Source organism: Amblyomma americanum, chromosome 10 (assembly GCF_052857255.1).
Source record: "Amblyomma americanum isolate KBUSLIRL-KWMA chromosome 10, ASM5285725v1, whole genome shotgun sequence".
Classification (NCBI taxonomy): Eukaryota; Metazoa; Arthropoda; class Arachnida; order Ixodida; family Ixodidae; genus Amblyomma; species Amblyomma americanum.
This window is the reverse complement of record NC_135506.1, coordinates 35,314,514-35,327,675: the sequence shown is the minus strand read 5'-3', so window position 1 is coordinate 35,327,675 and position 13,162 is coordinate 35,314,514. Positions and strand designations below refer to the sequence as shown.

General features: G+C 50.0%; 1 protein-coding gene across 1 annotated transcript; it reads right to left on the bottom strand.

Annotated features, from left to right (window-relative positions):
- Nucleotides 1-285: 285 nt before the first annotated feature.
- Nucleotides 286-1,143, bottom strand: LOC144108196 (neprilysin-1-like). The gene has a single exon (XM_077641475.1). The coding sequence runs from the start codon at nucleotides 1,141-1,143 to the stop codon at nucleotides 286-288; it is 858 nt and encodes a 285-aa protein (XP_077497601.1).
- Between the last annotated feature and the right edge of the window lie 12,019 nt (nucleotides 1,144-13,162).

The window sequence follows — 13,162 nt, the reverse complement described above, 5'->3', positions numbered from 1 at the left end:
ATTTCTATTTTTAGATCCTCGCAAAGTCAAAATGGCATTTAAAGGCTATCGGGACAAACTAACACACATTAGTGCTCTTACTCAAAATTTTATACCAGTGCGCGCAAGCTAATGGCTCCCGACGTATACGCGAAGACGACGACACCTTCTACGATCGAGATTTCTATAGTTCTATAAAAACAGGCTCAGTGAAGGGCATTTATAGCCACATCATCAATGAACAAAACGTGGTAACGGAGAAGTCACGCGCACACAAACAGAAAACTCGAATCACGAACACAAATCTCAAAACAGTCTGCACTGCTTAGAAGGATTCATCGGGTCCCCGGGATTGCAGTTAAAAGCCTTGGCGAACTGTGGCATGTGCTGCAGCGCGGGAGTGCAGATCGACTCGTGGTTTGTATTTTCAGAGCCGCCATAGCAATTGACGTAACACAGCGCGATGAAAAACAGCTGCAGTCCGCTGTACTTCTCCAAACCGAATAGGCTGCTGCTGTCCAAAGCTCTCTCTTGGGCATTGTAGGCATCCACAAGAGCGCCATAGCCAATTACTTCTTTGGCGTAATACCCTAGTTCACCGGCGCTGCCGGACGTGCCTGCTTTCAAGCAGTCCATCAGGGGCTCAACAAACGAAGCATTGGTTGCGTAGTACGCGGAAAGGAACAAGGTCGCCAGTGAAAAGGCGATCTGAGCTCCTAAGCCGCCGTAGTTTAAAGACGAATGGAGCTGCGGATCAAATAGAGGGAAGGATAGAGCGTAAGGCATCAGCTCGAAGTCTCGCTTGTCGTAGGACACGATGGACACTTCCAAATCTTGCATAAGATCTAACATATGTCCGAATTCTGCATCCTTTCTGACGTGCACCGACTGTTGCCAGTTCCGCACGAAAGAATTATTCAAGTCAGGCACATGGTCTGCAGCCAGGATTTCTTCTCCGGTGTGCTCGATTTTACGGAAGACGATTTCCGAAGAGCTCCAGTTGCTGACCACGTTGATGCCTTCGTCAAAGTACGTCCAGTTGGAAAGACGCCGGAAAAAAGCGGTCCGCACGGACTGAGCCACACTTTTTGCGAGATTAAGTGCTTCGCTTTGAAGGGCTTCAGCATAGTATTTGTCGAACAGCGTGTGCCCGGAGATTAACATTGCTCTCGTGACGCAGAAAATCCTGTAATGGGCCAGCGTCGTTTGGTAGTCACGGTTGTAATAGTTGAAAATTAAGTCTTTATTCGCGAAAAGGGCCGCCACTTGAACGGTGCACCAAGAGATCAATGTATGGAATGAGTCCGTGCCGTACCGCCACCAGAGATACAACACTCGCTCTAGATAACGGGGCGATGTGGTCGTCAGCGTGAGACTACTGTTCATCCTGATGTCAAGTTTTAAAAGCGTCGCTGTCCAGTTAACTTCCGTGAGGCCAAGCTAAGTCAAGTTTAGAAGAACGTCAGCGTTATACTCGTCAGCTGCTTCGTAACGAGCATTAGAGAGGTAGCTCAGGGCTGTTTCGACCGACGCGTCTGTCTCCTGGAACGTCACCGTATCCTCGCCTTCGGGTTGAAAGCGTTCCTTCAGGAACTGAAAGTACTCCTCATCCGCGCCGGTCGCGAAGTCCCTATACCTCTTGACCACGAAGTAAAGGAACTTGCCAGAAACTAGGTTGATCCCGCTGCCATCGGGCGCGACGTCGAAGTCAAGGAGCACGTCCCAACCCAGCTTCAAAGAGCTGCAGAGGAGCGTGTACAGAACGTCTGCGCCCTTGGAAGGCTTCGGCCACCTGATGCCTGCCTCAACCAGCGCGTTCTTGACGGCTGGCAGCTCGTCTCTCTCCCCTTCGAGCACATCGACGCAACTCCTGTACATGATGGCGGCCCGCTGCTCCATGTCTTGCCCCGATGTAGGCACGTCTGCACTCTTCAGCGACGCGGTCACCTTGTCCAACAGAGAAATGAACTGGTCGTTCCAAACGGTATGTCGGTTCTTCTGGCGCCAGCCGTCGCAGACGAAGTGCGTGAAGCTCTGGCACGGGTCCACCGATTCGTTGATGGAGGCGAGAAGTCTGGTCGAGTAGGCGAGGCAGGCATGCGTCTTGCAGGTGTTCCCCCAGTGCGCTGGGGAGCGCCATACAAGTGAGGCGATCGCCAAGGCCACTAGCGTCACCAATACAGTGACTCCAAGCACGGCCAGAGTAAGCCCGAGCCGCGATTTCAGCTTCTGGGGGTCCTGGAAAGTAACATTATTGCCGTAAGAAAAACGATGTGCGCAATCAGTTGGTCTTACCTACGATCTCTATAAACCCCCAAAATAACCGCTTTTCTAGTGATGAATCATCGATACTGACAAAGTGTGCACTTTTGGGGTGTCTTTGTGCGCAAGGCCAGGCGCCTTCTTTCCCACAGCTCCTATCATAGCCGCTGCTGTACGAGTACAAAAATACAAAATCTCGGCTGCTGACCCGAAAGACGCGTGTTCGATCTCGGCCGCGGCGGATGAATTTCAATGGAGGCGAATTTCGATGGCGAAATTCTGGAGGCCCGTGTACTGTGCGATTTCAGTGCGCGTTAAAGAACCCCAGGTGGTGGAAATTTCCGGAGCCTGCCCCTACGACGTCCTTCAAGCCTGAGTCGCTTTGGGAAGTTAAACGCCACAAACGACAAAAATACAAAATACTTTTATTTCAACATTACGTAATGTTAGGAGGTGCGCCCAAAAATCCTTAGATTGGCTTGACAAAGCAGCGCACCTTCTTCCTACAGGAAACAAAAAAGTGATCAAGCATACTTATACAAATCTGAGCCAAGAATTTGCTTTGAAGAACAAAATCAGGAGCATTGAAATGACAAGAATGATACACAATACAACACTACATAAACATACCTTTTCATAGCAGAAACATACAACAGATCTAAGGAGGTACTCAACAAATCAAGTCCGATGCCAGGTTTTAAAATAGACAGCAAACCTTTATCAAGAAAATGGAGAGGATTCGCTGTAGGAATTGAGAAGGTTAGGGATTTGAAAGCGAAACATTTGACGACCGTAAATGGTCCTTCACAAATCCGCTGTAGCCTAACACTCCGAGATGAACAGACCTACAAACTGTATTAACTGTGTGCCGAATGAATCGTTTTCTATGCGTATACTAGAGATATCGAGACTAGGACATTACTTCACCTCTTGCAGTGTTCGTACCCTAAATGAGTGACGTTATTTAGAGTTCCTTTCTTCGCACGACACGCATCGAACCACTGCCGAATCAAAATTATAATAACTGTCTAATCACTAGACGGAAAATCCTGTCGGGACAAAAGCGAATTGCTTTTTCGCCGCACAGATTTCAGGTAACATGTGAATTGCGTGCCACGGCGGATTTGCAAGCACCAAGGAAACCACGCGAAAGAAACAACAAAGGCACTTTTTTTATAATCAGGATTAAATTTTGACAGTTAGCCGGGAACCTCGTTATCGTGACTGGATGATGATACATAAGCCTTCTATGTTGCCTGCAGTTTGAGGCTCTTCGTGAGCTTGGCTACGACGACTTTTACCTTCGCATTCTTGTTGATTGTGAAGAAATCCTGGATGCGTTACTTTCATCCTCATGTTGGCCTCATCAATAGAGCATGTGCTTTTTTCTCGCCCAGTGCCAAGCTGGGTCTAAACCAATCATAATCTTGTAGCGTGTGCTAGGATATCAAAAAGGACGGCCCATGCCTAAAAAAGCTCATTAAACAGATGTGTTTCTATTTGCCACAGCACTGTGTCACCATCAGGGCCTGATCACTGCTCGCAAAGGATTTTCTAAATAAAAACACTCTTTGCTGATACAGCAGCATCCTGTCCTTTCGGCTGATGGCAGTTACTTTTTGGTGTTACTATACATTGACTAATTCCGAGCTCACAAAAGCAGCAGAGCTAAATGAGACAAAGCCACTCGAAAGGAACATCATAAGTCCATAAGTCATGACACAGACATGCGCTGAAAGCAGTACTGAACCGCACTCTTTTTACCATTTTGTAAGCCTACCTATATTACTCGTTGATTTCTTTTAGCCCATGCTGTTCTGATCTGCAAATAATGAGTCAACTACTTGCTCAAGAGCCAATACATGCGGCCTTAAGAACACTCTACAGTGCTAGTTCCCCCTCTCAAGATGCGTGACTTCGTTCCTTCAACGTCATCGACCTATACGCGTAAGCTTTCTTCTGAGCATGCAGTCAAAAACTGCAACTTTTCTGTTACGCTAGGCGCGTGTGCCAGGTTCCAATGGCGCGTACCGGAGGCGATTTCGTCCTATCTTCGCCAGGGGGCGGATTGCCGCGGAAGCCGGGCGGCTGCACGAGGGGCGGCTGTTCGACATTCCCCGGGCTGCTGGACAGCGGCGAATCAATGCTGAGCGCTCCCGAGTAAACACCGTCGGACACGGACGATGCTGGCGATGACAGGCAGGAGCCGACGGCAGCAGTGTCAGCGGAGGTCATTCCGTCCACACCATGGCCACGTCCCACCGGCAACGCCGCAGCTGAGGGACTGGCTGGACCGACACTCTCTGGACAGGTACCTCCAGAAGGGTCCGCCTTGCCAGATGGTCGGAGGCGGTGGCCTTTGGCACCTGCCGATGAGAGCACGACACGGCGGTTGTGGAGGTCTGGTTATAAGGGGTGGGGCGGCGGGGGTTGTCAAGCCCAAAAGTTCTACTGCATGCTTGGCCATGACACATCAACATCTCTAAGGCATGTCCTTTAAAAAAGGCACAACCACATCCACATGTGGCTAAAAGCTCAGTAAAGTAGGTACTTTGAGAAATTCAGGACGCGAATCACAGCGAGAATAAAAGATGTAGAAAACCAGACTCTAGGGAGCAAAAGGAACCCAACTGGCAGCTGCAGCATCACATAAACTTAAGTGCTAGTCTTGTAGTGACTAAACTCCCTACTCCTCTCCCAGAGGCCTGCGTGCCGTGCCGGAGAGGTTAGGTAGGGGTCCGGTTCAAACATTAAAATTTATTCTGAATCTCAATCTGAAGCAGAACGAAAATGGCACCGAATGGAGTCATCTGACAGCTGGAACGGCCTACCGTGCATACGTCTTTGATGGAATGCTGGTTGTATGCGCCTGGGTGCACTGTCGCTGCCCGCAGGGCTCCGCGAGGGGCTTCCAGGTATGTCCGACAAACGGGTGCCGCCTTGCTCTCGACCGCCGGGACCGCGTCTTTGGCGGCGGCGCTCTGCTGAGGAGGATCCAGGCCTCCGAGCTTCATCGCGACTTCCCGGCTTGTCAGGCGGCATTCCAGCTCACTGACTGATTGCTACGGCGTTTTCGAAGAAGGGCAACGCGGCGGAACGGCTACCGAGAGGCATTCAGTCTTCTTCTCGTCTCGTGCCCGGCGCGCACAGCGACCGTGCTCGCCGGTCAGACGATGGCGATAGCGATGGGATAAGGGGGGCGGGGGGGGGGGCGCTTTCGAACCGTCAACCAGCAAAGAATCAGCTACGAAGTTGTTGTTGCCTCTAAACTGATGGCACATACCCATATATTCTGCATCCTTGGAGTAGCAAAGACTGGCGCTCGCGCAGACGAAGTCTCTTTCACGTGTTTGCGTTGCCGGGTTCCCTTTCTAAATTTCTACCTTCACAGATCTGGCCTGGCGGCTTCCCCATTGTGCCCTTTTTGTGCCGAACCTGAAACAATAGACCACTTCTTGCTGTTCTGCCGCCGCTTCTCTCATTTGAGGAAGCGTCTTTCGCACATTCCATTTCATCAACTGGGTTTGCCTGTGTCCTCCGCGGTTGTTCTTTCCAATGGCCCTTCTTTGCTTGGACGAAACGACAGGAGTGTGCGCTCTGCTGTGCGAAATTTCCTTCAAGATACGGGACGACTCCCATTCTATTTTCGGTTTCCCGCTCTCAGTCAGTACGACATTGAAACATTACAGGCATTGTATACTATTATGCACATTAAGTCATTGTCCCGTCTTCGATCTCCTAGTAACAGAACCCCTGTCCTTGTGTCTTCCAATCTATCAGCATACATACCATTACCATTGCTCGAGGCTGGTTTGGTTGGAGGCTCGGATTGTAAGCTCTCGAGCTCTCCTATCCGCCTCGGCATTCCCTGCGACGCCTGTGTGTCCCGTTACCCACATTATTATGTGTTGCAATTGTTTTTCCTTCGGCGGTAATTTGACTGTCTGTACTGTCTTTAGGATGCGGAGCGCTGTTCCCCCTATTTTGGCACTCTTGTGGTTTCTGCATGCTGTTTGCGAGTCTGTTAAAATTATTAGGGACCTTTGAGCACGGTAGCCCTCTGCCGCCGCTAGGGCTATGGCAGCCTCTTCGGCCTCCTCAATAATGCCATCCCTCATAGTTGCGCTGGCCATTTCTTTGAGCTCATGATTAATTGCCGTTGCAACCGCTCTATTTCTGTTGTGTTGTCTTGTCCTACCGTATGCAGCCACATCCGTGTACGTAATGTTTTCTTTGTTGGCTAGGTTCTGTTGCACATACTCTATCCTAGCCTCCTGTCGCTACCCTAAATTGTTTCCCGCAGTTCATCTGGTATCCATCAGGAAGGAGGACAGCGATCAATCGGGTCCATGTAGTTGTATATGCTTGGCAGCAGAGCACGGGCCAGCACTCGCGCATTTCTGCAATGGAATAAACCAGGAGCAGCACGGATTAGATCACAATTTTATTAAAGAGAGTAATCGGAGTGAAGAATAATGTACGTCAGCCGTAATCAAGGTAGAAAAAAATACGTAATTTCAAACGATAAGCGCAACACGTTTGTCTGGGTCGGCCCAGGTCTTGCCAGAAAGGTATGTGCCCCGAAAAGGCGTTCAGATGGCTAAGAGCGGCTAGAAGGAAGCGAAGAAAAGAAATTAGTGATATTCATACACGGTAAGTAAAACAGTAACATATAAAATGAACAAGAGGCCCAATATTTAACACTAAGCCCTGTCATATTACCGCACCGAAACGAAACATCGCTTTCTATAGCTTTTTTTTCTGGCAAACGACATATTACGTCTCTCATTTTGATATAGACCATTTTATGGCTCTCTGAATAATAGTATATCTTTTTACTGAGGAAAGCGTAAAAGAATCGTTAACACATTACTGTCCTACAAGCACAGCCCAGTTTCGAATATTGCTGCGCACTACGATTGATTTTTGAAAATGTCTATCCACTCGCTAATACACTTGTGCAAAATTATCAAGTTCAGAATAAGGCAACTATAACTTTGCGGATCCCGGTTAGCGACCTCTAAAGTTGGCTCAAATGTTGAGCCCTAGTTAGCCGTCCGTTGTTCCACATTTGCGCGTCGGTATCATATATTTAAAGAAATATTGCAAATTTTTAAGTTGTTTAATGCGTCGGCGTTAGAATGCTCATTGCCGCAAAGTGTCTGGCGTTGGAATTGTCGCTGGCTTGTGAGGGCTCGGGGGAGCAGATAGAGAGAGAAAAGGAAGAAAAGGAATCAGAATGGAGAGGTAGGGAGAGAGTAGAAAGGGAGTCTAGTAGATCATATGATCATGGATGGACTGGATCACGCCACCTGCTGGCAGTGTCTGAAGCCACCAGAAAGCAGCGGCTGCTCGGTTCGAGGAGAACACGCACGCTAACACACTCTGCCGCATGATATTTTAACGAGTTTATGGTCCCAAAGTGGCTCAGGCTATGAGAAACGCAGTACTGGAGGCCTGTGGATAATTTCGACCACCCGTGCCTCTTTAGCGTGCACTGACATCGCACAGTAGAGAGACCTCTAGTATTTCGCCTCGATCGAAATGCGACCTCCCAGCCCTTGATCGAACATGCCTCATTTGGGTCAGCACGAGAGCATATTTTAAGCACTCAGCCACCACGGCGGCACCTTTGCCGCATGAATCGCATTGATAGTGAGTCAGTTTTTTTGTATGCATACCGCCAACGTAGGACTAGGATGATATTTATAATGTTTAGTCTTCCATGTAGGAGTCAGTATTGCAGTTTAATAAAATTAACACTACCACTGATCACGCGGGATTCAGCGAAAGCTGTCCAGGCATTTTCATTTCACTATTACTGAGGTAAAGAATTCGAGTGCGACATGCACACGTGTATCGCTTCCTCACATGCACGTCCCTCGACTAGCACTCCTCTCCAATCTGCCGTTTAGTCCACAGGGGAGTCTGTGCCCGGGCGGCGCTTTTGTTAACCGGCAGTCACACTCCCCTTGCTCCTTAAAGGTCACCCACACTCCGGATGGTTCCCGTGCATCCGTCCTCCAGTTGCGCACCCCTCGCTCTCGCCACACCTTGCGCCATCGACGGTGGGAATTAATTATCCTCCGGTTACGCATTCCTCCGCTTTCGCTATACCTTCCTCCTTCCGTTGTGACCTCCCCCAAGGAAGTTTTAATGGTAACCACCCGTTCCTAACGCATTCCCCCACCCTCGTCAAACCCTTATCCTTTCACTGTGACTTCCCTTCAGGTGGTTCCGGTGGTAACCGCCCTGTCCCCAACGCATTCCTCCACCCTCGTTATACCTTTATCCTTCCTCAGTGACCTCCCTTCAGATGGTTCCCACACGTTCCTAACGCGTTCTCCCGCCCTCTTCATACCCTTCTCCTTCCAATGTGACATCCCTCCGAGTGGTTCCAGTGGTAACTACCCGTTCCTAAAGCGTTCTCCCGCCCTCGTCATACCTTTATCTTTCAAATGTGACTGCCCCAGATGCTTCCTGTGGTATCCACCCTCAGGTTACGTCTTTTATTACCCTTCCCCGGTAACCATCCTCCTCCTTTCACGGAAAACAGCCTCTGAATTGCTGCGGTGGTAACCGCTCCTAGTTACGCATTCCTTCCCTTTCGTAGTAATCTTTCCCTTCCACAGAAACCATCCTCTAGAAGGTTCTGGGGTAAGTATACCCTCCAGTTAAACGTTCCTCTACTCTCGTCATATGCTACGTGCTTGGTCACCAACCCTTCAGCAGTTCCGGCGGTAACCACCCGGCGGTTACACATCTATCTGCTCTAGCCCCCCTTCCTTCAGTAGTAACCCCCCCCCCTTCAGAAGGTTCCGGCGGTAACCACCTTCCAGTGACTCATTCCGTTACTCTTGACACCCTCTTTCTTCCTCGGTAACCACCATCGGGATGGTTCCGATTGCAACCATATTCAGTTACGCACTGCCCCACTCTAGCCACACCCTCTTGTTCCTCTGTAACCACCCTTTATGTATTTCCTGTGGCAACCACTACGGTCAAGGATTTCTCCGCTCTTATCCTATCCTCCTCCTTCCACAGTAACACCTTTCCAGAAGGTTCCGGTGAAATCCAGCCGCTGGTTACGCATTCCACGCTCTCATCATGCCCTACTCAGCCTACCGTAACAACAGATGTGATTCCCGAGCACCGTTGAAGCCAGTTGCCAGGCTCCGCGTGGAGGGCACATTTTAAATCCTTGACAAGAAGAGAGTAGGAACGAAGAATCTCAATATTCACATTGTGTACAAGGGTTCATATACCAAGCGCCGAAAGACGCGTCCTAATAATAGAGAGAGCTAGAAATGATTTCGCATATCGACCACACGGGTCTGCCTACCACGACTCCACCCTTCCGGCTGTTCTGATTGGAGGGAGAATAAAAAGGAAACTGGACGGGCCTGCAGACTGGCTCGAGCAGAGCTACGTAGCTCAGCTCGAGCATCTTTGCAGGGAAAGCAGTTACTGTTGTCAGTGTCCAACGCGTAGCGACCAGCGGATTCTTGAGATTAAATCTCCATATGGCACCAAACGTAACTCAAAGAAGTGCCATACTAATCTGGCGCTCTCAGGTCTGACTAGCCATTCGGGAAATGGTGGAAGAGCACTCTGTAACACTGACGCCTACGATGACCGCAGATACGGTGCCGATGCCTTGGATCGAGTTCGCAGCCACGTCGCTTTGCAAGGGCGCGTCGCCGAGCTGACTTCAGTGAGCGAGGCCGAGGCGACCGGCATGATTCGAGCTGCTGCCGCGGGCCTTCGTGGCTTGCACGATTTCATGCGGCTGACCGGCGTGGTCCAGGAGCGCGTGGTCTGCTTGCCTCGCGAGGACTGCCGCGCGCAGCTGGACTCGTTGGGAGAGTGCGGTTGGAGCCTCGTCAGGTGATGCCTATTCCTGGATGAAAAGCCGACTCCGCGCAAAGGCGACGCGGAACGTGTCAGCGCGATGGATGTCCAATAAAGGCGGTTGGATTCGACGCAGGTTGCCCGCACACTTTTCTGCGGTTGTTTGTACGGAGGTGTTAAAAAATTATCGGACTCGTTAGTCCCTGAAAGTCTCTTCAAAAGCGGTTAGTTGAAACTTGTATATTCTTTGTGAAGATATCAGCACGACCTCGCTATGGCCGGTGAATTCAGTGACGCAGAGTTGTACCTGTCCTTTCGTGGTTTCTAAGGGTGCGAGGAAGCGATTTAGAAGCCTCCTAACGCCGACAAGACCTAGTGAGCGCCGTACGCTTCATTGCCTTGCCAACGCAGGAATTAAGAGAGATGAAGCGGAGGTTCGCAGCGGAGAGTGAATTGCCGGGTTTAGGAATGTGATAAGTGAGGAAATCCAGAATGAGAGTAGAGAGCCTTCTTCCCAAGCGGTGTTATGAGGGTTATTATACAGGTGCTCTTTGCCACTGTCACGAAGGTTGCGGGGAATGGATTCAGTGATAGCAGCCTCATCGGTAGCAGGTCGAATTGCGGTAACGAGAAGCGGAGCCCCAATTTCGCGGAGTATGAAAGGGACGTCGAATTTACTGTCTTTATTGCCTGCGCATATAGGTTAAAAAGGAGAGGAGGGCAGAGGAGGAGGAAAAAAACTTTATTTGGGCCAGCACAAGGGCCCCGTGCAAAAGAGCGCTTGCTCCGCTAACATCCGCTGAAGATCTGCCGAGCCCGAGTGAAGTCAAGCACTCGAGGAAGGAGCGGAAAGGCAAGAAGAATGAGGACAGTAAAAAGCAGTGTTACATGAGTACGTAATGTGTTCTTTGTCTGCCTTGGTCTTCAGACAGTCGGGACAATGAGCTGTGTCCCGACATCCGAAGTTTTAGAGCATTAGTGTGGTGCAGAGAGCGTACGTTTGAACTTTGCGAAGTACATGTGCTTGATCCGTGTTCAGTGATGGGCTAGCTTGAGGTAAGATTCTGCGATTTTTACTGGTGTTCTGGACGCGTTCGGCTATTTACTCTGCGTGTTGCGGCGTCTTTCAATGACATTGAAGTTGGCCAGGGCTCGAAGGTGCCCGGATGTTGATTTGGAAGGCCCGTTGATGAACGAACTTATTTCCCCTCATCCCAGCATGAGTAGATATCCGACGTAAGGCGATTTTAATGTTCGGATTGCTGCTATAAAATTCCACCCAAATGTCATGCTTGAAGGCAGAGATCCGTAAGGGTTGCATGAAACTCGTCGCAGGACCGCCAACGTGAGGTAAAAGACTCATTTACCAAGCATTTCATCCCAAGCATAAAAAAGTGTTTTTTTCTTGCATTCAAAAGCGTGTCTTTTTTGGAAAGGATCGGCATTGGAGTTGACGTTCCAGCCGGTGACACGAAAATTCAGATGAGGCGGGAAATGCACAAGGGCTTGTACATAAAACCTTTGCCCAAGAACATGCATCCAATACATCATGAGGACCGCAGGAAGGCAAGAGCCAAAGCTTTACATGCTAAGTACGGGAAGTACAACGGGGCAGTCTATGTAGATGTCGCCGAGTATAAGGACAAGGATGCATTTGCAATTGCGGTGGTGGACGGGCGAGGACGCTTGATCGCCAAAGGATCAGTCAAAACCCGCTCCCCAGAAACTGCAGAGGAAGCGGCGATAGCACTAGCTATGACTAGTAGTAATGCTGACCTGATCTTCAGCGATTCAAAAAGAGCCATCCGAAATTTGGCGAGGGGCAGAATATCTGTCACAGCGGCGCGGTTGCTGAATCGGGCCACGGAGCGAGGGATTACGGAGACGGAAATTGTCTGGGTACCTGCACACTCTGGGAACCCTGGGAACAAGACGGCTCACATGAATGCTCGAGGTTTCGTCAGCCGAATAGGTGAGCTGGACGTCCCGGGAAGGTCCACGAGAGATGGGCTGGTATCCTTTCATGACATTACTAATCATTTCAGACTTCAGCGGAGGATTTACCCACCCCCGGACAAGCAATTGGTGAAGGCGCAGGAATGCGTCTGGCGACGATTGCAGACAAGATGTTTCTTCAACCCATACGTATTGAGCAAAATCTACCCGGACATTCCGCCGGAGTGCAAATGGTGTCACGAATTGGCAACCTATGACCACATATTATGGAGCTGTAGCATAGCACCGCCACCGGCGGACATTATGCGTGATCCTTCCCTCGAGCAGTCGGAGGCCGTGTTGGCCAGCTCAGACCCGGTCGTCCAGACCAGGGCCGTGGAGTGGGCCACTCAGGTCGCCGTCAGCCATGGGTTGATGGCCATCTGACACGGAATCGTCCACACATGCTCTCTGACGAAAATAAAGTTTTTCCATCCATCCATTATGAATTTGTACGAGCAGCGCGAAATATGCATAATTTTGAATTCCCTATGTCGCATGATTTTCATTTCATTTCTGAAGATTGAAGACCGATAGTGAGGGCTGTGCTGAAGGAAAGAAGAGAGAGAAACTAAGCTGGCCCCACGAGCCCGATTCAATCGTAAGCACGTGCGAAGCGTGTAGCTTTGTCGCCGACTCGCAGCGCCAACAGAACACTTTGTTGTTTTGTGAGCTACAAAAGCAACCGCTCAAGTGAGGAGTCGCGGAAGGCTTTTATGTGGGCTACGATTTGGCGCAGACCCCTATGCTACCACGAATGACAAGCGGTCACCTGGCGTGTCAACTACAACAGCGGCTGGAGCCGACAGCCGCGCCTTGAGCTTTCAGACGGCAGCAAGGGGAATGCGTGGACAGAAAAGTGAGTCCTAATATTTATCACATTGGTAATGCCAGCAGAATGAAACATGCCTAAGCGTTTTGCGTGGCCGTAGACAGCGCTCGTGTTATCCTCGCAAGGCTCCATTGTCAGACCCGTAGAAAAAGTCAGTAGTGTTAGTGCGGCGTATGGAATAGACACGTAGCACAAGACGGCTCTTAAGTGATCAGATGTGCGTTCTGTGCACATCATCAGGTG